The 22528-nt window shown below is 42.0% G+C and overlaps 2 protein-coding genes across 2 annotated transcripts; both read left to right on the top strand.

Moving 5' to 3' along the window:
• Positions 1-8846: 8846 nt before the first annotated feature.
• Positions 8847-9776, top strand: LOC128065326 (olfactory receptor 1A1-like). The gene has a single exon (XM_052658504.1). The coding sequence runs from the start codon at positions 8847-8849 to the stop codon at positions 9774-9776; it is 930 nt and encodes a 309-aa protein (XP_052514464.1).
• Positions 9777-21191: 11415 nt separating this feature from the next.
• Positions 21192-22130, top strand: LOC128065327 (olfactory receptor 1A1-like). The gene has a single exon (XM_052658505.1). It carries the CDS (start codon positions 21192-21194, stop codon positions 22128-22130), a length of 939 nt encoding a protein of 312 aa, XP_052514465.1.
• The last annotated feature ends 398 nt before the right edge of the window (positions 22131-22528 follow it).

The raw sequence follows: 22528 nt of genomic DNA, 5'->3' as shown, positions 1-22528 counted from the left end.
CTGGAATTTGCCCAAGAAACAGTTCAGTTTAGCCTCTTTTTCTCTTCAGAGATTCATTTCTCTTTGGGAGGAAAGGAATGGTCAGGTATTCTTGATATGTTAATGAAGCTGTAATCACTGCCCTCAGATAATATCTGCAAATATTTGAGTGTTAAAGCATTATTTCCTTCATAGTTCTTTTATATATTATTCCACAGTTCCTTGACCCTAATGGGTACCCCAGTAAATAAAGTTTGAAATCACAAGAGATTCTGAGAATGACACCAAGAGCAAAATGTTATTCCTAAGAAGAAAGTATACCATGGGATGTCATGGTATGCACTTTGAAATGTGATCTGAACCCACAGCAAGTAACAACAGAGCAACAGGAAATATAACCTGAACCTTGTCTACAAGAAAATGTAATTTAAAAAAGTTTCCAATGACTATCATGTGCAGCCTCTAACGAAAGATTTTGGAGAGTTATACAATTACATGAAGAAAGCAGAAAAATAAATAGTAAAATAACAGTTAATCTTTACTAACTGCTAACTATGTGCTTTTCAGCTGGCTCAGCAATAAAGAATCCACCTGCAATGCAAGTGATGTGGGTTTGAACCCTGGGTTGGGAGGATCCCCTGGAGAAGGAAATGGCAACCTACGCCAGTATTCTTGTCTGGGAAATCCTATGGACAGAGGAACCTGGCAGGCTACAGTCCATGGGGTAGCAAGTGATGGACAAGACTTAGTGACTGAGCAACAACTCTGTGCTAGGCTTTGTTTTATTAAAGACTCTTCAGATATTAATCCATTTTATCCTTATAACAACTTTATGAGGATATAGTTGTTGTTGCTGCTGCATTGTTATTCCAGTTATAGAAATGAGTCAGCACATTAAAGAACTATCCAAAGTCAGTCACAGCCAGTAAGAGGCATGCACGCATGCTCAGTCACTTCAGTCCTGTCTGACTCTTTGTGAATCTATGGAGTGCAGCCTGCCAGGCTCCTCCGTCCATGAGATTTTTCAGGTAAGAATACTGGAGTGGGTTGCCATTTCCTTCTCCAGGGGATCTTCCTGACTCAGGAATCGAATCTGCATCTCTTATGTCTCCTGCATTGGCAGGTGGGTTCTTTACCACTAATACCACCTGGGAAGCTCCAGTAAGAGGCAGAGCCAGGATTGAAACCCAGCCAGAGCTCATTGTCTTCACCATGCTCCCCTATAGAAACTCAGTGACCTCTCTGCCACAGACACTTGGTCACAGGATAACAACCATTAATCAAGGGTTGTAATAAAGATAACACATACATGAAATGGACTAGATAACATCAGGCCCTTTCCAGGTTTAAGAATCTGAAGAAGTAGGAGACCCACCATCAGCATGCTAGATAAAGTATAATTCCCACCATGACTAACCACCCCCCCCCCCAATCAAATGGTAGAGGAAAGAAAATAGAATCATTGTTCTTTGCCACACTTCACACTAGAAAGGCTTCAGTGTAGACTGGAAGTAAAACCAAGAGCTCAGCTGTATCACAGTCCTTGTTGCTCCCAAGGGGTAGCTCCAAGTTTAAGCTAAATAGGATAGAATAGGTCAGCCCAAAGCTTGAACACTAGAGACACACTCACTGGGAAGCCATCTCGCTCATCTTTCCTTCAAGGAGAACTCTAGAATAATTACTCTTATGGGCCGCTCTGTCCCCTCAGGGCATAGCTATAGGAGTACATCAACAGATCTCACCAATGGTCTGACTTCATTTGGCCTGAAGAGGACCCACAGGAGTCCTGTTTCAGGACTTTATAATGTGGTGAATAAGTCACGATTTTCTCTATGCTATAACACAGTCTGCTTCCATGAAGCCGGAGTTCTCATCTGGAGGCTCCATTCAGGACAGATTCATCTGTCTTTTCTGCTCTAAGGTTGGGAAACCTGAGTCTCTTCTTTCCAAACCACCCTAGTCCTATCTCCTTTTCATCAGGGACAGGGAGCTAAAAAACTGATCTCTAGGCTTATGACTGACTAGCACTTTTTCCAGTGTGCCTGCCCCCCAGAAGGAATGCTAACAGTGCTAAACCAGCTACTGCAAGCTTCCCATTCGTGAGAGAGAAGGGAAGGCCACGGGACCAGGAGTCTTTTTGGCAGCATCTGAGCTGACTGCCCAGTAGGAGCAGCAGATATTGAACAAGAGACTCTATGATAGACACAGCAAGGTATAGACAGCCAGCAGCTGCACTGCATGCATTATCTCTTTGACTCTTGCTAAACTTCCAAGAGGTAAGTGAAGGGAATATGCTATGCACAGGCTTGTACTATAATTACCGGGGCTGCTTCCCTGGTGGCTTAGAGGTTAAAGCATCTGCCTCCAATGCGGAAGACCTGGGTTCCATCCCTGGGTCGGGAAGATCCCCTGGAGAAGGAAATGGCAATCCACTCTAGGCTACCACTACTAGGCTTTCCTGGAGAAGCCTAATAGGTTACAGTCCACAGGGTCGCAAAGAGTCAGACACAACTGAGCGACTTCACCTCCACCTCCATCTCCTTTGAAAAATAAGAATGACTTTCTCATGACCCCCAGGTGAATGGCTGGGAGCAGTAAAAGGTACATCGTAGAAAGGTATCATGAAAACAAGATGTTGAAGTACTGATGTGACTGATAGAAAACCATCAGTGACTGTTCTCATGACCAGAGCCTTGAGGGAGTTGCTGAGAAGGGTCTTCACTAGCTGAAGGGCTAAACAGAGTCATGAAAGGCTTGAAGGTTTGACATTGAGGACTGTGCATTGTACATCTTTATTCCTGACCTGAGATTGTAAAGAACAGGTATCTCTAGAGCATGAATAAGGAAGTAAAAGTTAACAATAAAAGGCATGCGAGGAGTAGGATCTGGGCTTTTGCCTGCGAATGGCATCAGCCCCCTGATCCCCACTTTATTTCTGAGTCTTCTTTTTCTTTATTCTTCTGTGGCACTGCTCCCTCGAGTTGGTTCGTTGTTGGGCTGGTTCCAACAGTAAGTAGAATTATTGTCATTTTATCATATGGAAAAATGGTGAACTGAATTGCCTGGAATCCTGATGGTTCAGACAATAAAGAATCTACTGATTTTCCCACTATATCCTGTGCCCCTATTAAAGATACATAATCTAGAACTTCCCTGGTGGTCCAGAGGTTAAGAATCGACCTTCCAATGCAGGGGTTCAATCTCTGGTTGGGGAACTAAGATGCCACATGCCATGGGGCAACTAAGTCTGTGCACTCTAGAGCCCAGGCACTGCAATGATCACCCAGAACAGTCAAAAAAGAGATAGGCAATCCATTTCCATCTAATGTATTTTTCCATTGTATGAATTCTTTGTCCTTGAGTTTTCTCCATGAAATTAAACTTGAACTTTATCTGTTAGGTGATAAGTAGACAGTGAGTGATTTAAAGAGACAGACACAATCACAAGCAGGTTAAAATATACTTTTGGATCCAGTAGGCAAACATCTCTATAAAGAAGCCTGCCTCAAAAAAGAAGAACATAGGTTTAAAATGGGATAGTAGGTAGAAAGAGTTGTAGGACTGAGGAACGTTTGTTGAATGACGAAAGAGGATATGATATTTACCAGTCAATGCGAAAGAGCTGGTATAAAGGTAGAAACTGGAGGAAGAAAATACCACAGCTGAAAGACGGGTGGAGTTATATAGCTAAAGAAGCCAAAGAGAATAAAGGTGTGAATATACAGATGCACTTACACTTTTCTTCTAAGTTTTTGAAGAGAAAGAACAGAATGGAAGTACATGTATGGAAATGATGTTCTGGGGCAAATACTGAGGGAATATTTCCTTAAGGGTTTAAGTTTCTCAGTGAAGAGAGATGTGACATCTATGTTTTATTGTTGTTGTTTAGCCACTCAGTCATGCCCGACACTTTTGCAACTCTATGGACTATAGACCACCAGCCGCCTCTGTCCCAGGTATTTCCCAGGCAAGAATATTGCAGTGGGTTGCCATTTCCTACTCCAGGGGATCTTCCTGACCCAGAGATCGAACCCACATCTCCTGCATCTCCGGCACTGGCAGGCGGATTCTTCACCACTGAGCCACCTGGGAAGCCTGACACCTGTGTTACTGGGAGAGTAATGATGTAGGGAGCATGGTGGGTTTGGGGAGAATGGCAAAAGTTTGGATAGACTGTCATTATTGATTTTATAATATTGATACATCACAAACATAGGCTGAAACCCGTTAGTTCATCTAGAAACTCTTGGATTTTCTTGGGAAGCAATCACATTTTCAATGAATTCGATCCATTGGTTTTTCCTTTCCAAGTCTTATATGGCAATTGTTTTTCCCTAGTGCCCTTTTCATCAACAGGAAAATCCTTAAGTGTTTTACACAGAGACTCAAATCAAATTTCCTGCTTCATGCAGGAGTGTGACCACATCTTGTATAAGGATCATTAACACCCCAGATTCCAGCCTTCAGACCTAACTCCTGGTTGAAACCTCAAGGGTTCATCACAGCATCAGCTTTGCTTACAACTCTTGTTCTGTTTCTCATGGCTACATGTTCCCATTTCTTTCTTTTCCCTTTGGGTATGCATTCTTAATTACTTATTGTGCATGTGTGCTCTGTCGTTTTGCAACTGTATGGACTAGCCCACCAAGCTCTTCTGTCCATGAGATTTTCCAGGCAAGAATACTGGAGTGGGCTGCCCTCTTCCTGGGGCTCTTCCTGACCCAGGGACCGAAACTGAATCTCCTTCATCTCCTGCATTGCAGGTAGATTCTTTACTATTTAGCCATCAAGGAAGCCCATGGCCCACCTCAAACACCACTAATTACTTAGTAAGCTAATTTATAATTTATATGTATTTTCATTAGAATGGGACCTGCTGACATTGGCTAAGTCTGCCATGTTGCCAAGAGCCTCAACTCTAAGCATTACCCTTCTTCATCATATAAGCTAACTGTGGTCTCTGAACCTTCCAGTTTTACTAACCCTCTCAACTGTGAGTTATTATGATTTCATGTGAATATAGGGAAAGGCATTCAAGATAGAAAATCAAATTCACTTAGGTGCAGAGATGAAAAAGCACATCCTATTCAGGGGAAAGATAATTTTATCTGCATTCCCTGTGCCTATATGTGTACTATAAACCTGATGTGTACTATAAGACACATTCAGAATAGGTGCATAAATTTATTACAGATTGAAGCAGTCATTGATTAGAAGTCCTTTTGTAAAAACTAGTGAATTACTTGGGATATTCCAGACTACGGTAACAAATACATAACAAATGCAATGGTTTAAACAGTATAAAGGTTTTTCCCTTATGTAACAGTCTCAGTGGGTGTCCTTGGTGGATGGTGGTTCTCCAAGGGACACAGGCTCATTCCACCATGTCCCATGTCCCATTGATTCCATCATCCCATCCAGCCTCTTGGACATTTCCATCCAGCCAGCACAAGCAGAAATAGTGTGGAGGAAGCCGGATTTCATAAACATAATCTCTCTCTAAATTTCCTGAACTTTGCTTTTTTGAACTCATCGTTTAAAAATTATTTTTCTGTATTTTCTTTTTTCAGGAAACAACTGTTTTATGTTATAGTATACTTGATTGTGGGCTTCCTTGGTGGCTCAGCTGGTAAAGAATCCTCCTGCAAAAGCAGGAGACCTGGGTTCAATCCCTGGGTTGGAAGATACCCTGGAGAAGGGAATAGGTATCCACTCCAGTATTCTGGCCTGGGGAACTCCATGGACTATTACATGGGCTCAAAAAAGAGTTGGACACGACTGAGTGACTTTCACTTTCATAGGTGACTGACAATGTTGTGTTAGTTTCAGATGTACAGCAAAGTGATTCAGTTATACATATACATATTTATCTATTCTTTTTCAAATTCTTTTCCCATTTAGGTTGTTACATAACATTGCAGAGTTCCCTGTGCTATACAGTAAGTCCTTGTTGGTTATCCATTTTAAATATAGCAGTGCATACATGTGTTATAGATATCCAAGTGTCCCAGAACTCTTTACCAAATGTACATTCTATCCTTTCCCTGCCTAGTATTAAACCAACTATGTTTCGTATCAATTTCTAACAAGTGTTGGATCTGTTTCTAACTCTCTACTGTGCCAAAGCCTTTGACTGTGTGAATCACAACAAACTGTGGAAAATTCTGAAAGAGATGGGAATAGCAGACCACCTAACCTGCCTCTTGAGAAATCTGTATGCAGGTCAGGAAGCAACAGTTAGAACTGGACATGGAACAACAGACTGGTTCCAAATAGGAAAAGGAGTGCATCAAGGCTGTATATTGTCACCCTGCTTATGTAACTTATATGCAGAGTACATCATGAGAAATGCTGGACTGGAAGAAACACAAGCTGGAATCAAGACTGCCAGGAGAAATATCAATCACCTCAGATATGCAGATGACACCACCCTTATGGCAGAAAGTGAAGAGAAACTAAAAAGCCTCTTGATTCCCTCATGTCCATCGAGTCAGTGATGGACATCCATCTCATCAACATTCAGAAAATGAAGATCATGGCATCCGGTCCCACCACTTCATGGGATATAGATGGGGAAACAGTGGAAACAGTGTCAGACTTTATTTTTCTGGGCTCCAAAATCACTGCAGATGGTGATTGCACCCATGAAATTAAAAGACGCTTACTCCTTGGAAGAAAAGTTATGACCAACCTAGATAGCATATTCAAAAGCAGAGACATTACTTTGCCGACTAAGGTCCGTCTGGTCAAGGCTATGGTTTTTCCTGTGGTCATGTATGGATGTGAGAGTTGTATTATGAAGAGGGCTGAGCGCCGAAGAATTGATGCTTTTGAACTGTGGTGTTGGAGAAGACTCTCGAGAGTCCCTTGGACTGCAAGGAGATCCAACCAGTCCATTCTAAAGGAGATCAGCCCTGGAATTTCTTTGGAAGGACTGATGCTAAAGCAGAAGCTCCAGTACTTTGGCCACCTCATGGGAAGAGCTGACTCATTGGAAAAGACTCTGATGCTGGGAGGGATTGGGGGCAGGAGGAGAAGGGGACGACCGAGGATGAGACGGCTGGATGGCATCACCGACTCGATGGGCGTGAGTCTGCGTGAACTCCGGGAGCTGGTGATGGACAGGGAGGCCTGGCGGGCTGCGATTCCTGGGGTCGCAGAGTCGGGCACGACTGAGCGACTGGACTGGACATACCACATAGGTCTGTTTGTCTATCCCTATGCCAGTTCCACTCCACTGTCTGAGTTACCAGAGTAAATCGCTTTAATAACTGACAGATCAGTTTCTTTCTCCTTATTCTCATGCCTCAAACTCTCCTAGTTCTCTTGGCTCTTTATTCTCAGACTACATGAATTTTTGGATCAGTTTAGTAAATATCATCTTTTAAGGAAACCTACGGTATCTTGATTGGGATTGTGATGAACTCATAAACTAATTAGAGGTAAACTGACATTTCAATTATACAACATTGAAACTTCTGTTAATAATATTTATCTCCCTATTTTTTAAATTATTTGTTTCTTGTTGTTTGGTAAAGTTTTGTAGCTTTTCCCAGCCAGTCTGGACCTCCTCTTTTTTAAAGAATTATTTCTCTATTTCTTAAAATTTCTCTTGCTATCATGAATGGGAATAATTTTAAAAAATTATAATTTTGAATGTATAGGACAAGTGGCCGGGTAAGTGCTGCTAAGGGGAATAGACTAGCGGTCCCTGTGTCGGGAAGGTCCCCTGGAGAAGGAAATGGCAACCCACTCCAGTATTCTTGCCTGGAGAATCCCATGGATGGAGGAGCCTGGCAGGCTACAGTCCATGGGATCACAAAGAATGGGACATGACTGAATGACTAACAACAGAAACATAAGACAATATCAGTATTTTAATATTGATTATTATGCAACTAACTTGCCTAAATCTTTTAGTATATCTAGAGTTTCTCTTGAATTTTCCTTGAAAACAACTCTGAATTCTATCTACTTTGTCCTTTCTATCCATTTCTGCTACGTAGTAGTTGAAAGTCACCATGAAATTGGATGATTCACCAAAGGAGATAATAATAATAATAAAAAGATAAGGAAGGTCAAAGAGAAAAACATTATGATCACATATATTAAGAGTTTGGAATATAGAAGAAACATATCAAATGTAAATGTTTACTTTAAAAATGAGATGCCCAAGAAGTAAATTCACTGATTTCACTTTGCTATGACCTAACCCAGATGGTCTTTATGATCTGCAATTTTCTGATGCCAATGTAGGCAGTTGTGATGTCCTGGACTCTGGGGCTCATTCTCAGTTTAGTCAGTGGAACACTTTCCAATCATTCAGGGTTCTTCATGTACTAGCCATCCTTTGCACTGGAATGCTTTCTCAAAGACTCCAAAATATTATCCTTTGCTTTTCATGTGTGAGAAGATTAGCGTAGGGTTCTGGCTTCTCCATTAAGTTTTAAAGTCCTTGAAGCAGACTTTGCCATATATGAATAAAAATGGATAAGTTGTGCTTTTCCCATATTTATGCTTTTGCCTCAGGAACTAACAAAGTTTCTAGCACATCAAATATGTATGAACTTAATTGCCTGTTAAATAATTAAACCCTAGGCGTTTGGGAATGGTGCTGGGACTGGGGAGGATGGGCGCTTCATAGATGACTTACTTCTTAGAATGAGTGTCCACGGCTAATTGTCAGCTAGCCCCACGGACCAACAGGGATGTTTTAACTGCAATGCACTGCCCATCTCTGGATTTGGTAAGCCCAGGTATTGAACACAACAATTACAGGAGTCGAAAGTAGTGGTTTAAAAAGAACATTATACACAGCATTTCACTATTAATTCTGGATTCCTCTCCCCTTTCCTACTGAAGGATCCATGAGAGAAGACAACCAGTCCTCTACCCTTGATTTCATCCTCCTGGGAGTTAGTGGTCAGCAGGAAGAGGAAGATGTCTTCTTCATCCTCTTTCTGTTCATTTACCCCATCACACTTATTGGAAACCTGCTCATCATCTTGGCCATTCGCTGCGATGTTCGCCTCCACAACCCCATGTATTTTCTCCTTGCCAGCCTCTCCTTTGTTGACATCTTCTTCTCCTCTGTGACTATCCCTAAGGCGTTGGCCAACCATCTCCTGGGCACCAGAGCCATCTCCTTTGGAGGATGCCTAACACAGATGTGTTTCATGTTAGCTCTGGGTAACACAGACAGTTACATCCTGGCTGCTATGGCCTATGATCGAGCTGTGGCCATCACCCGCCCACTTCATTACACAACAATTATGAGCCCACGGACTTGTGTCCTGCTAGTCATTGGGTCTTGGGTGATTGGAAATGCCAATGCCTTCCCGCACACTCTGCTCACAGCTAGCCTGTCCTTCTGTGGAAACCAGGAAGTGGCCAACTTCTACTGTGACATTGCCTCTTTGCTCAAGCTGTCCTGTTCTGACACCCACTTTAATGTGAAGATGATGTACCTGGGGGCTGCTGTTTTCTCTGTGCCATTACTATGCATCATCATCTCTTATGTTCAGGTCTTTTCCACAGTCTTACGGGTTCCATCCACCAAAGGTGTGCTCAAAGCCTTCTCCACCTGTGGTTCCCACCTCACAGTTGTTTCTCTGTATTATGGGACAGTCATGGGCATGTACTTCCGCCCTCTGACTAGTTACAGCCTAAAGGACGCTGTGATAACTGTGACGTACATCGCAGTGACTCCAATGTTAAATCCTTTCATCTACAGTCTGAGGAATCGGGACATGAAGGCTGCCCTGGGGAAACTCTTCAGCAGGAGAATCTTCTCATAACCAATGTGAGATAATGTTAGAGACTGCACTAAACCAATTACAAATATACTTGAAAAGTCAGCCGTAATATACTCCCCCTCCAAGAAGCCACCTTATTTTGTACAGACATTAAATTTCCTTTCTCAGAAATCTGGTAATGGTTTGATGAGACATTCTATTATCCATTTATACATGTTATTGCTCCTTTTGGCAGAGTGGCAGGAAGGTTATTAGATCCTGTTCCAATGAGGCTACTGACTGGCAGAGTAAAGTTGAGAGAGTCTGTTGTTGTTGTTGTTTTAATTGCTAAGTCCTGTTTAACTCTTTTGGGACCCCATGGACCACAGCCCTCCAGGCTCCTCTGTCCATGGGATTTCCCAGGCAAGCATACTGGAGTAAGTTGCCATTTCCTTCTCTAGGGGATCTTCCTGACCCAGAGATTGAATCTGCATCTCTTGCTTGGCAGGTGGATTCTTTACCACTGAGCCACCTAGGAAGCCTTGAGAATGTCTCAATCATGGTTTAAGGTGTACATAATATAAATAGAAAAGGTCTGCCTTGTCTCTGTATTAGAAGGTAAGTACTGCAGTATTTCATGCTTTGGAGTCTACAAGTTATTATTTAAACATCAGTTTGGAGAATGACTAGGTTATATCACCCCTACTTTGATTGAAAACCTTGAGGACAAGAGTTGTCTCAACACTTTGCTCTATTTCTACAAATGTTGGTCATTGCAATCAATAATTGTTTGTGAAGGTAGAATGGGTGAATGTAAGTGAATAAATTTAATCTGATAATGATTAGACATGAATATATTTGACATTATTTACCATCTATCCTATACTGGGAACATTATAAAGTAATTTTGGGACCATTCAGGAAGCAGAAATTATAAAGACTTAACACAAGGAATTAGATACATAGATGCATTCTGAAAGTGACTAAAACAAGATAAAAGATGAATACTGATGTAATCCAAAAGTTACTAACTGCAAAAAGAAGCTGTTTTCACTAGAACTGGGGGAAAGGAAGGGGATAGGTAGTGTTACCAGAACCTAGGAGTTCAGTAGGGGGATGACCACATGCCTGAAGCTCACATCTCTGAAAGGAGCTGCCAAGCTGCTTTTACTTGGTCCTCATCTCTGGAGGTGACGCAAATGTTCATTCCTGGGGCTCTGAATCCTCATGAGTGTGTGCTAAGTCGTTTCAGCCATGTCCAACTCTTTGCAATCCCATGGATTGTAGCCACCAGGCTCCTCTGTCAGTGGGGCTCTCCAGGCAAGAATACTGGAGTGAGTTACCATGTCCTCCTCCAGGGGATCTTCCTGACCCAATGTGTCTCCTGAATTGCAGGCAGATTCTTTACCACTGAGTTACCTGGGAAGCCCCTAGAAAATGATGCTTTTTATTGGAAATAATGAATAAGAGAATAATTTTAAGAAAACCAGGTCTATTTGGGGCAGACTTTAAAGGTTCCTGAGGAACACACTCAGGCAAATGTTTGATAAGTCATACAATGAAGATATGAAGCTTTGCAGCAAAATTAGCAGAGCATGAATCAGAGTGGCACTGATAAGTAAAGTTTGGGAACAGATAAAATTATCTAAGAGCTTCTGTAGAATGACTAAATTTCGAGAAAAGGGGGGCATAATGGAGAATGAGGATTCTGGTTGGAGAAAAAAAAAAACTTGTGCAAGTTTGACTTGATGTTCCTATGAGTCAAGCTATGTGTCTCTCAACTTTCTATTCATCAAAGCACACTGCACAGTGTATTTTTATTGTGTTGACATGATAACGTTGAGTGGGCATGCAAATGCCTGTTTTGGAAAAAAGATGAAACAATAGCCAACACAAGGAAAACAGTGATGAGTGCTACAAAAAAAGCTCCAAATGTGCCATATAGTTTCAGGAAAAGTAGATATTTCTTTAAAGATCAAATATATTGGGTTGGCAAAAAAAATCAGCTGACACACATACATTATTGATACTACGCATAAAATAGGTAACTAATGTATATGCAGAGTACATTATGAGAAATGCTGGACTGGAAGGAACACAAGCTGGAATCAAGTTTGCCGGGAGAAATATCAATAACCTCAGATATGCAGATGACACCACCCTTATGGCAAAAAGTGAAGAGGAACTAAAAAGCCTCTTGATGAAAGTGAAAGAGGAGAGTGAAAAAGTTGGCTTAAAGCTCAACATTCAGAAAACAAAGATCATGGCATCCAGTCCCATCACTTCATGGGCTATAGATGGGGAAACAGTGGTAACAGTGTCAGACTTTATTTTGGGGGGCTCCAAAATCACTGCAGATGGTGACTGCAGCCATGAAATCAAAAGATGCTTACTCCTTGGAAGAAAAGTTGTGACCAACCTTGATAGCATATTCAAAAGCAGAGACACTACTTTGCCGACTAAGGTCCATCTAGTCAAGGCTATGGTTTTTCCAGTAGTCATACATGGATGTGAGAGTTGGACTGTGAAGAAAGCTGAGAGCCAAAGAATTGATGCTTTTGAACTGTGGTGTTGGAGAAGACTCTTGAGAGTCCCTTGGACTGCAAGGAGATCCAACCAGTCCATTCTGAAGGAGATCAGCCCAGGGATTTCTTTGGAAGGAATGATGCTGAAGCTGAAACTCCAGTACTTTGGCCACCTCATGTGAAGAGTTGACTCATTGGAAAAGACTCTGATGCTGGGAGGGATTGGGGGCAGGAGGAGAAGGGGATGACAGAGGATGAGATGGCTGGATAGCATCACGGACTCGATGGACGTGCGTCTGAGTGAACTCCGGGAGTTAGTGATGCACAGGGAGGCCTGGCGTGCTGCGATTCATAGGGTCGCAAAGAGTCGGACACAACTGAGCAACTGAACTAACTGAACTAATGCGAACATACTATATAGCACAGGAAACTCTACTTAACTCACTGTGGTGACCTGAATGGGAAGAAAGTCCAAAAGGAAGGGGATATATGCATATGTATGGCTGATTCACTTTGCTATACCATGGAAACTAACACAATTTATGAACAACTGTACTCCAATAAAAAATACATTTCAAGAGTTCTTGGGAACACGTGTACACCCATTTCGGATTCATGTTGATGTATGGCAAAACCAATACAGTATTGTAAAGTAAAATAAAGTAAACAAATAAATAAAGTAGAGGGGGAAAAAAAGAGTTCTTGATTAATATCTTATAGAAAAACCTGAATGAAACTTTTGGCCAACCCAATACACGTGTGTGTGTGTGTATGTTCTCTAACTATATTACATACATTATTGGCTCTTTAAATTTTCAAAAAGCCCTGCAGCACAAAATTGTAGCCCTCTTATACAGACAAGAACACCAAACCTCCAAAAGGTGAAATGACTTCATTGATGTGTTTCAAGAGGATGGTGGCTCAATGGTAAAGAATCTGCCTGCAATGCAGGAGACCTAGGTTCCATACCTGGGTCAGGAAGATTCCCCAGGGGAGAAAATGACAAGCCACTCCAGTATTCTTGCCTGAGAAATTCCATGGACAGAGGAGCCTGGTGGGCTACAGTCTACAGACTCGCAAAGAGTCAGGCACGACTTAGCAACCGAACAACAAACAACAGGGATATGAGGATACAGATTCAGTTTTCCTCTTGACCAGTACATTCCCCTGGCTAAGCTGACCCACAGAGGAGACATAAAATAATAAGGATAGATATATAAGCAAGTCAGAATTTGTGCACTGGCAGAAGACTTGGCTAGAATGTTTATAATTAGAGAGGGCACTCCGGACAGAGCGCTAGTTGAACGATAGGACAGAAATGGGAAATATGGGCTCACATAGAAGTTACCAACTTTAAAGCAGTGAAGTGATTCTTCTTGTCTCAGTGTCTATCCTTACACCATCGTTCAGTCCATCTAAATATATCTGGTGTCACTAAAGAGGATGCCAAGGAAATCCACAAGGAGAGAACGCTAGTAACATAAACCACAGCTGTCACACTCATTTATATCTCTGGTTTCCCAGGAAGTCATGTAAATTGTTCAGGGATGTGACACTGGACCATGGGCTGGGGTAAAAAAATAAAAGCAGAGGAAGTATTTCTTCTCTAAAATCACACTTTTTTTAAAGAGAAAGGGACCAAGATGGCATCACGCACAGACACACCAAATCTATACCTATTAATACAAACAGAGCAATTCCTTCCAAAGAGCTGAGGGTTGATTGAGCAGCTTTTACACACAGAAGGACCACCCAGCAATGGGTAGGAAAGGGACTTCCCTGGCAGTCCAGTAGTTAGGACCTCGCCTTCCAATGCAGGGTGTTCGGGTTCCACCCCTGCTCAGGGAGCTAAATCCCAAATGGCTCACAACCAAAAAAAAAAAAGAAAGCATAGAACAGAAGCAATGCTATAGCAAATTCAATAGAGAATTTTTAAATGGTCCATTTCAAAACAAATCTTAAAAAAAAAAGAAATGGGGAGCTTCCCTGGTGGTCCAGTGGTTAAGAATCCGCCTGCTAATGCAGGGGACATGAATTCTCTCTCTGGCCCGGGAAGATTCCACATGCCATAGGACAACTGAACCCATGTGTCACAACCACTAAGCATGCGCTCTAGAGCCTGAAAGCCGCAATTACTGAGCCCACGTGTCGCAACTACTGAAGCCCACGCACCCTAGAGCCTGTGCTCTGCAACAAGAGAAGCCACTGTAATGAGAAGCCTGCGCACTGCAACAGAGTAACCCCTGCATGCCACAACTAGTGAAAGCCCGTGAGCAGCAATGAAGATTCAGCACAGCCAAAAAATAAAATAAAGACATCTTTTAAAAATAAAGAAATGGGTAGGAAAGATGGAGACATGGTACCCACGGGAACCTCAACCCCCATGCAACAACCTACAGGAGGGGGGATGTTACTGAGGAGCCTGAGCACAGACTCACCTGTTCTAGGACACAGTGAAAAAGCAGCAGTTTCAAGCATCTCTAGACTACCTTGGGGGCTTCCTTGGTGGCTCAGTTGGTAAAGAATCCACCTGCAATGCAGGAAACCCAGGTTTGATCCCTGGGTCGGGAAGATCCCCTGGAGAAGGAAATGGCAACCCATTCCAGTATTCTTGCCTGGAAAATCCCATGGACAGAGGAGCCTGGCCAGCTATCGTCCATGGGGTCACAGAGAGTCAGATACGACTAAACCACCACCACCAGTCTACATGGGAAGAAGGTTTTTTAAAAATATACATTTCTACTCTTTTCTCAGATAGAGTTCTAGAGAAAGATGAAATAGAATTATATTATGTTTCACACTTAACACCAGAAAGATTTCTGTGTAGGCTGGAAGTAAGACAGCAGCTTAATCGTACCATAATCTTTACAGCTCCCAAGGGCTGGTTCCATTTTGTGCTGAAGCAGAAAATAGGGGCCCACTTTCCAACAAAGAGGCCAGAATAGGTCAACCCAGGGCTTTGACCCTGGAGACAGACTCTGGGAAGATATTGCCCATCCTTTTTTTTTCTAGGGAAGAACTCTGAGATCAATCACTCCTGAGAACCACTGTGTCCCATTAGGGCACAGCTGTAGGAGCACGCAAAGAGTCTCCACAATTACTCTGACTGGTTGGAATGAAGGTCTGAGCAAATCATGTTTCAAGAGACTTTAAAACCTGCTGCATAATTCCAAATGTTCCCCTTGCTGTGACCACATTGCTTCCTTACAGAGGAAGCTAGAATCCTCATCTCCAGTCTCCATCCAGGACAGCTCTTCCCACCCCTTCTGCTCCACAATTAGGAAACTTGGGGTCCTTCTTTCCAAACCACCCCAGGCCTATCTCCTTTACCATAGGAAGAGACGATCAACTCTGCCAAGCTACTATCAGCACTTTCTCCAGCACACCTACTCCCCAGGAGGAATCTCCTAGAACAGGTGGCTGTAAAATCCCCTTTTGTGGAAGAGGACAGAAGGCCACAAGAACAGGACCCTTTTTGAACATTTTCTGAGCTGACTTCCCAGGTAGAGGCTTTGGATATTGGAGAAGTGACTCTGTATCTCAGTGACAGCATGAGATAGATAACCTGCAACTGCACTACATGTATTATCTCCTTTGAGTCTCATAAAACCCTCAGGAGGTAAGTAGAATTAGTATATGCTTTTATCAGATGAAAAAATAATTAACAGAATCACCTAAAGTCAAACAGAGATGGTAGCAAAACTAGGACTTAAGAACCAAAGTTCTCAAGATTTGATGGGTGTGTGTGAGAGAGAGAGACAGACAGACAGACAGGGAGAACATGCTTCCCTTCTGATAAAACTTCTCCTTGGGCTTTCTCTAAAAATAACAGAATGAGATGGAGCAGCTCTGATTTGGTTGTCTCAGTCTTGAACTGTCCACTTTCTAAAGTAATGTTGTTTGTGTGTGCACACACTAGCCATCACACAAGTGCATTATTTTAGAGAAGAGCTAAGGACGGAACTCCTTTCACCCCCACATTCAATGGTGTCTGCTAAGAAGCTCCTCCAGGAAATTACATTATTTCATTGTCAAAGCACTGATGCGCCAGCCTATCAGGGAGTTTCAGAGCACTCAGAGGATGCCTTTAGGTATGTTTCCTGCATCATACAACAAGGGGAAGCATTTGGGTTCTTCTGTCCTCAGCATCACCACACTCATGCCACGGATATCACAGTCTAAACACCTCCCATGAAAGTGGATTTTAGCAGGCAGCATTTCCTGGGACTCTGGCTTAACTCCAGGGAACTTGAGGCTCTTACTCTGCCTGTAGCTTCATGCTGATCCCTGCCTGCCCCCTTTCTCCCATCCCTGGCTCCTCTCTGTGGGGGCATATGCTTTTTTACTTCTTTCTCTAGGGTTTCTGCAGAAATCATTTCTCCCCATGATGACACTGACATCCACCACTAAGGATCTCTATCATCAATCCTTGTGCTCAGGAATCTCTGCTCTCGTTCCCTGTTTCTCTGGTTCCTGTGTTGATTATACCAACCGCTTCTTTTCTGGTGCTAGTCTTACATTCTTTCATTATTTATCTTTTTTATTTCCTTGTGGTTGTTCTTGCACAAGATAAGCATTCAAAACATTGCCTTATGAATCAGTTGACTATTTAATATCTATGTCCAAATTTCTCTGTTTACATTAAATAAAAGGTTGCATACCTGTATTATCAGAAAAGGTTAATTTTACTCACATCCACTATATTATCTTTGTACCTAATGAATAAAGTACAAATTACCTGTGTTGGTCAAAACTCCTCACAATATTTCTTTTTCCTGATTGAATTCTTCTTATTCCCCTACCTGAACCCTCAGCTTCTGATAAAAATATACATGCGGTTCTGCCTGAAGGTACACTTCACTGTCTAAACAATTTGTCCTTGAGGTTTTTTCCATGATAAGAAGTTTGGACTTCATCTATTTGGTGATATGTAGAAAATGAGTGGTTTTAAAGAGATAGACACAATCACATTTGTATTTTATAATATAATTGTGAGTTCAATAAGCAGCCATCTCTATAAATAAGCCTAGATGAGCATTGTATTTGGCCTCTGGGTCCCCATTCCCAGTCTAAATAACTTTCATTTATTTTTAACCTCTTCACAAGGAACATTTTGTCTCCTACACTGACTGAAAAATAGATTTGAACCACCCAGCTTCATGACTACACTCTAGGCTCAATTATCATCCAACCTGTGAAATGTATATTTTAAGTTAAATTTACCTATTATAAAGTTATTAAAACATCATAATGACAAAGAGTATAACATTAAACAAACTTATCATCTAGATTTAACAAATATAAGATTTTATCAAATTTACTCCAGTTTTTTTTTGGAATATGGTTGATTTACAGTGTTGAGTTAGTTTCAGGTATATAGCAAAGTGATTCAGTTTGCTCCAAATTTTTTAAAGAAATAAATATTAGATACATTCAAAACTCCATTTATTCCCATCCCAAATCTCAAATTTTTCCTTTTCATTCCAGCAATAACTGTAATTCTAGAGCTGATAATATACTCCCATTCAGAATTTAGACTTATAAATAAAAATATATCAGACAGAAAACGATGGTTGTCAGAACTAAAGCACTGAGTCTCTACTTCTGCTTTGTCAATAAGTTCATCTGTACCATTTTTCTAGATTCCACATATAAGCAATACTACACTATATAAAAACAAACTATGGATACCAATGGGGGAAGGAGAGATGGGATAAATTGGGAGACTAGGATTGACATCCACACACTACTATGTATAAGATAGATAATTAATGCTGCTACTGCTAAGTCACTTCAGTCGTGTCCGACTCTGTGCAACCCCATAGACGGCAGCCCACCAGGCTCCCCTGTCCCTGGGATTCTCCAGGCAAGAATACTGCAGTTGGTTGCCATTTCCTTCTCCAATGCATGAAAGTAAAAAGGGAAAGTGAAGTCACTCAGTCCTTAGCGACCCCATGGACTGCAGCCTACCAGGCTCCTCCGTTCATGGGATTTGCCAGGCAAGAGTACTGGAGTGGGTTGCCATAATGAGAACTTACTATATAGCACTTCCCTGGTGGCTTAGAGGGTAAAGCATCTGCCTGCAATGCAGGAGACCTGGGTTCGATCCCTGGGTCAGGAAGATCCCCTGGAGAAGGAAATGGCAACCCACTCCAATATTCTTGTCTGGAAAATCCCATGGACAGAGGAGCCTGGTAGGATACAGTCCATGGGGCCGCAAAGTCGGACACGACTGAGTGACTTCACTTACTATATAGCACAGGGAAATCTACTCAACACTCCTTGGCGACCTAAATGGGAAGGAAATCTAAAAAAGAGGGGATATATGTATGTATCACTGATTGACTTTGATGTACAGAAGAACCTAACACCACATTGTAAGGCAATTATACCCCAATTAAAATTAATTTTAAAAAACTAAAGTACAGAGACAACAAATAGAAAAGTTGGTTTATAGACCAATTATTTGAAATTAAATCAACAAGATCAGATGTAGAGGTGAGGGAAAACTGGATGAGTGTGCCCAGGAGTACACCACATGTGGGGAGCCCATATAATAAACCTGGGTATAATTCAAGAAATATTGAGTGTAAACTTATTGGTACACAAAATGAACACTATTTCACAAAAATTTCTCTGGAAGAGATAAAAATAAAGAAGGTTTTCCTTCTCAAAAAACCTTGCCAACTATTTAGGTTATATATGCAATGTATAGGGATTCTTAGACATGTTACAGTACAACAAATGTGGAAATAAAGGAAAGAGAGATCAAGTGTACAGATGTAGATCAGACAGTCTACTAAGCAGTAGCTGAAGCCACAGTGGGGTTGAATGAGTCATTAAAAGAAATAACATAGCACAGGAAGAGAAAACAGAAAGCACTGAGCTTATATATAATTAAGGGTTTGGAAAAGAGGTAAAACCTACCAAGAGCGAGTAGAGAATATATACTTTGAAAATGGGACATCTGAGGAGGAGTTTACTAGGCTTGCTTTGCTAGGACCTATTCCCAGTTGTCTTTCTGATCTGTGTACATGCGTGCTCAGTCACTCAGCCATGTCTGACTGTTTACAACCCCATGAACTGTACTCCACCAGGCTTCTCTGTCCATGGAATTTTCCAGGCAAGAATATTGGAATGGGTTGCCTTTTCCTACTCCAGGGGATCTTCCCCACCCAGGGACTGAAACTTCGTCTCCTGCATCTCCTGCATCGGCAGGTGAATTCTTTACCACTGAGTCACCTGGGAAGCCTGTCTTTTGATTTACAATCTTCTAACACCAGAGAGTTCCAGAAAAACATCTATTTCTGCTTTATTGACTATGCCAAAGCCTTTGACTGTGTGGATCACAATAAAGGTGGGAAATTCTGAAAGAGATGGGAATACCAGACCACCTGACCTGCCTCTTGAGAAACCTGTATGCAGGTCAGGAAGCAACAGTTAGAACTGGATATGGAACAACAGACTGGTTCCAAATGGGAAAAGGAGTACGTCAAGGCTGTATATTGTCACCCTGCTTATTTAATTTATATGCAGAGTACGTCATGAAATACGCTGGGCTGGATGAAGCACAAGCTGGAATCAAGATTGCCAAGAGAAATATCAATAACCTCAGAAATGCAGATGATACCACCCTTATGGCAGAAAGTGAAGAACTAAAAAGCCTTTAATGAAACTGAAAGAGAAGAGTGAAAAAGTTGGCTTAAAGTTCAACATTCAGAAAAGTAAGATCATGGCATCCAGTCCCATCACTTCATGGCAAATAGATGGGGAAACGGTGGAAACAGTGGCTGACTTTATATTTGGGGGCTCCAAAATCACTGCAGATGGTGACTGCAGCCATGAAATTAAAAGACACTTACTCCTTGGAAGGAAAGTTATGACCAACCTAGACAGCATATTAAAAAGCAGAGATATTACTTTGTCAACAAAGGTCCATCTCATCAAGGCTATGGTTTTTCCAGTAGTCATGTATGGATGTGAGAGTTGGACTATAAAGAAAGCTGAGCACCGAAGAAGTGATGTTTTTGAACTATGGTGTTGGAGAAGACTCTTGAAAGTTCCTTGGACTGCAAGGAGATCCAACCAGTGCATCCTAAAGGAGATCAGTCCTGAGTGTTCACTGGTAGAACTGATATTGAAGCTGAAACTCCAATACTTTGGCCACCTGATGCAAAAAGTTGACTCATTTGAAAAGACCTTGACGCTGGCAAAGATTGAGGGCAGAAGGAGAAGGGGATGACAGAGGATGAGATGGTTGGATGGCATCACCAACTCAATGACATGAGTTTGGGTGAACTCCGGGAGTTGGTGCTGGACAGGGAGGCCTGGCATGCTGTGGTTCATGGGGTTGCAAAGAGTTAGACATGACTGAGCAACTGAACTGAACTGACTGAACACCAGTGCAGACGCCTGATACCACCTGGGCTCTGGGATCAGTCAATAGAACAGTTTCTAATTATCCAGGATGTTCCATGTACAACACATTCTTTGTACTGAAGTTTTTTCTTCAAATGCTGTCCTTTTCCTATCATGTACAATAAAATTCCTGTGACAATTAGGATTCTCCATGAAGTTATAAGGTAGAGCAGAGACTATGTCATATATGTCGAATAAATAAACAGACAACCATAATTTCAACATGCTCATGGTTTTTCCACAAGGCCTTACAAAGTATTTAGCACAAACAAATTGAAATTTAATTGTTGAATGATTAAATCAAAGGTTTTGAATCAGGAGAATGGGCATCACTTATCTTCTTAGCATGTGTCAAAGGCTCTCTGACAATTAGATTGATGAAAAGGGATCATTTTCCCCAAATATTAATTATCTCTGAATTTAGCATACCCAAGTATAAACACAGGTAATCCAATGTGGTGAATAAAGAATATATTAGACACAGTACTTCACTAAAAATTCTGCTTTCTTCTCTTCCCTTGCCAACAAAGGAGCTATGAGAGATGAAAACCAATCCTCTGTCCTAGATATCTTCCTCCTAGGAGTTAGTAGTCATCAGGAACAAGAAGACTTCTTCTTCATCCTTTTCTTGTTCATTTACCCCATCACATTGATTGGAAACCTGGTCATCATCTTGGCCATTCGCTCTGACATTTGCCTCCACAACCCCATGTATTTTCTCCTTGCCAACCTCTCCTTTGTTGACATCTTCTTCTCCTCTGTAACTATCCCTAAGGCACTGGCCAACCACCTCCTGGGCACCAGAGCCATCTCCTTTGGAGGATGCCTAACACAGATGTATTTCATGATTGCCTTGGCTAACACAGATAGTTACATCCTGGCTGCTATGGCCTATGATCGAGCTGTGGCCATCACCCGCCCACTTCATTACACAACAATTATGAGCCCACGGACTTGTGTCCTCCTAGTCACTGTGTCTTGGGTGGTTGGAAATGCCAATGCCTTTCCCCATACCCTGCTCACAGCTAGCCTGTCCTTCTGTGGAAACCAGGAAGTGGCCAATTTCTACTGTGATATTGCCTCTTTGCTCAAGCTGTCCTGTTCTGACACCCACTTTAATGTGAAGATGATGTACCTGGGAGTTGGTGTTTTCTCCGTACCATTATTATGCATCATCATCTCTTATGTTCAGGTCTTTTCCACAGTCTTACGGGTTCCATCCACCAAAGGTGTGCTCAAAGCCTTCTCCACCTGTGGTTCCCACCTCACAGTTGTTTCTCTGTATTATGGGACAGTCATGGGCATGTACTTCCGCCCTCTGACTAGTTACAGCCTAAAGGATGCTGTGATAACTGTGATGTATATTGCAGTGACCCCAATGTTAAATCCTTTCATCTATACTCTGAGAAATAGGGTCATGAAAGCTTCCCTGGAAAAACTCTTCAGCAAGAGAACGTCCTCACATCCAATATGAGCTCATACACTGAAGACAGCAGTCACCAATTAGGGTATACCTGCAGACCCATCCCCAACATCATCCCCTCCAAAAAGCTGCCTAGATCTTTCCTTCTGGAAATTCCTCCTCTCAGAAATCTTGTAACAGTTGTGAACCACGTTACTCAGATCGCCACTTTGTACATTTTGTTTCACTTTGGCAGGAATATTGGGTTCATGCCCCAGTTAAACAACTGATTGTGAGAGGAAAAGTGAGAAAGACTGAGGTTCAGCCTCTACATCCACATGTAAAGAATAATACCTGCCTAGTCACTGTCATGGAGAAGGCAATGGCACCCCACTCCAGTACTCTTGCCTGGAAAATCCTATGGACGGAAGAGCCTGGTGGGCTGCAGTCCATGGGGTCGCTAAGAGTTG

The sequence above is a fragment of the Budorcas taxicolor genome, chromosome 19 (assembly GCF_023091745.1).
Source record: "Budorcas taxicolor isolate Tak-1 chromosome 19, Takin1.1, whole genome shotgun sequence".
Taxonomy (NCBI): domain Eukaryota; kingdom Metazoa; phylum Chordata; class Mammalia; order Artiodactyla; family Bovidae; genus Budorcas; species Budorcas taxicolor.
This window is presented reverse-complemented; position numbering and strand designations above follow the sequence as displayed.

Excerpts from the sequence above, each read along its gene's own strand:
- LOC128065327 (XM_052658505.1), top strand. The coding sequence starts at position 21,192 with ATGAGAGATGAAAACCAATCCTCTGTCCTAGATATCTTCCTCCTAGGA.
- LOC128065326 (XM_052658504.1), top strand. The coding sequence starts at position 8,847 with ATGAGAGAAGACAACCAGTCCTCTACCCTTGATTTCATCCTCCTGGGA.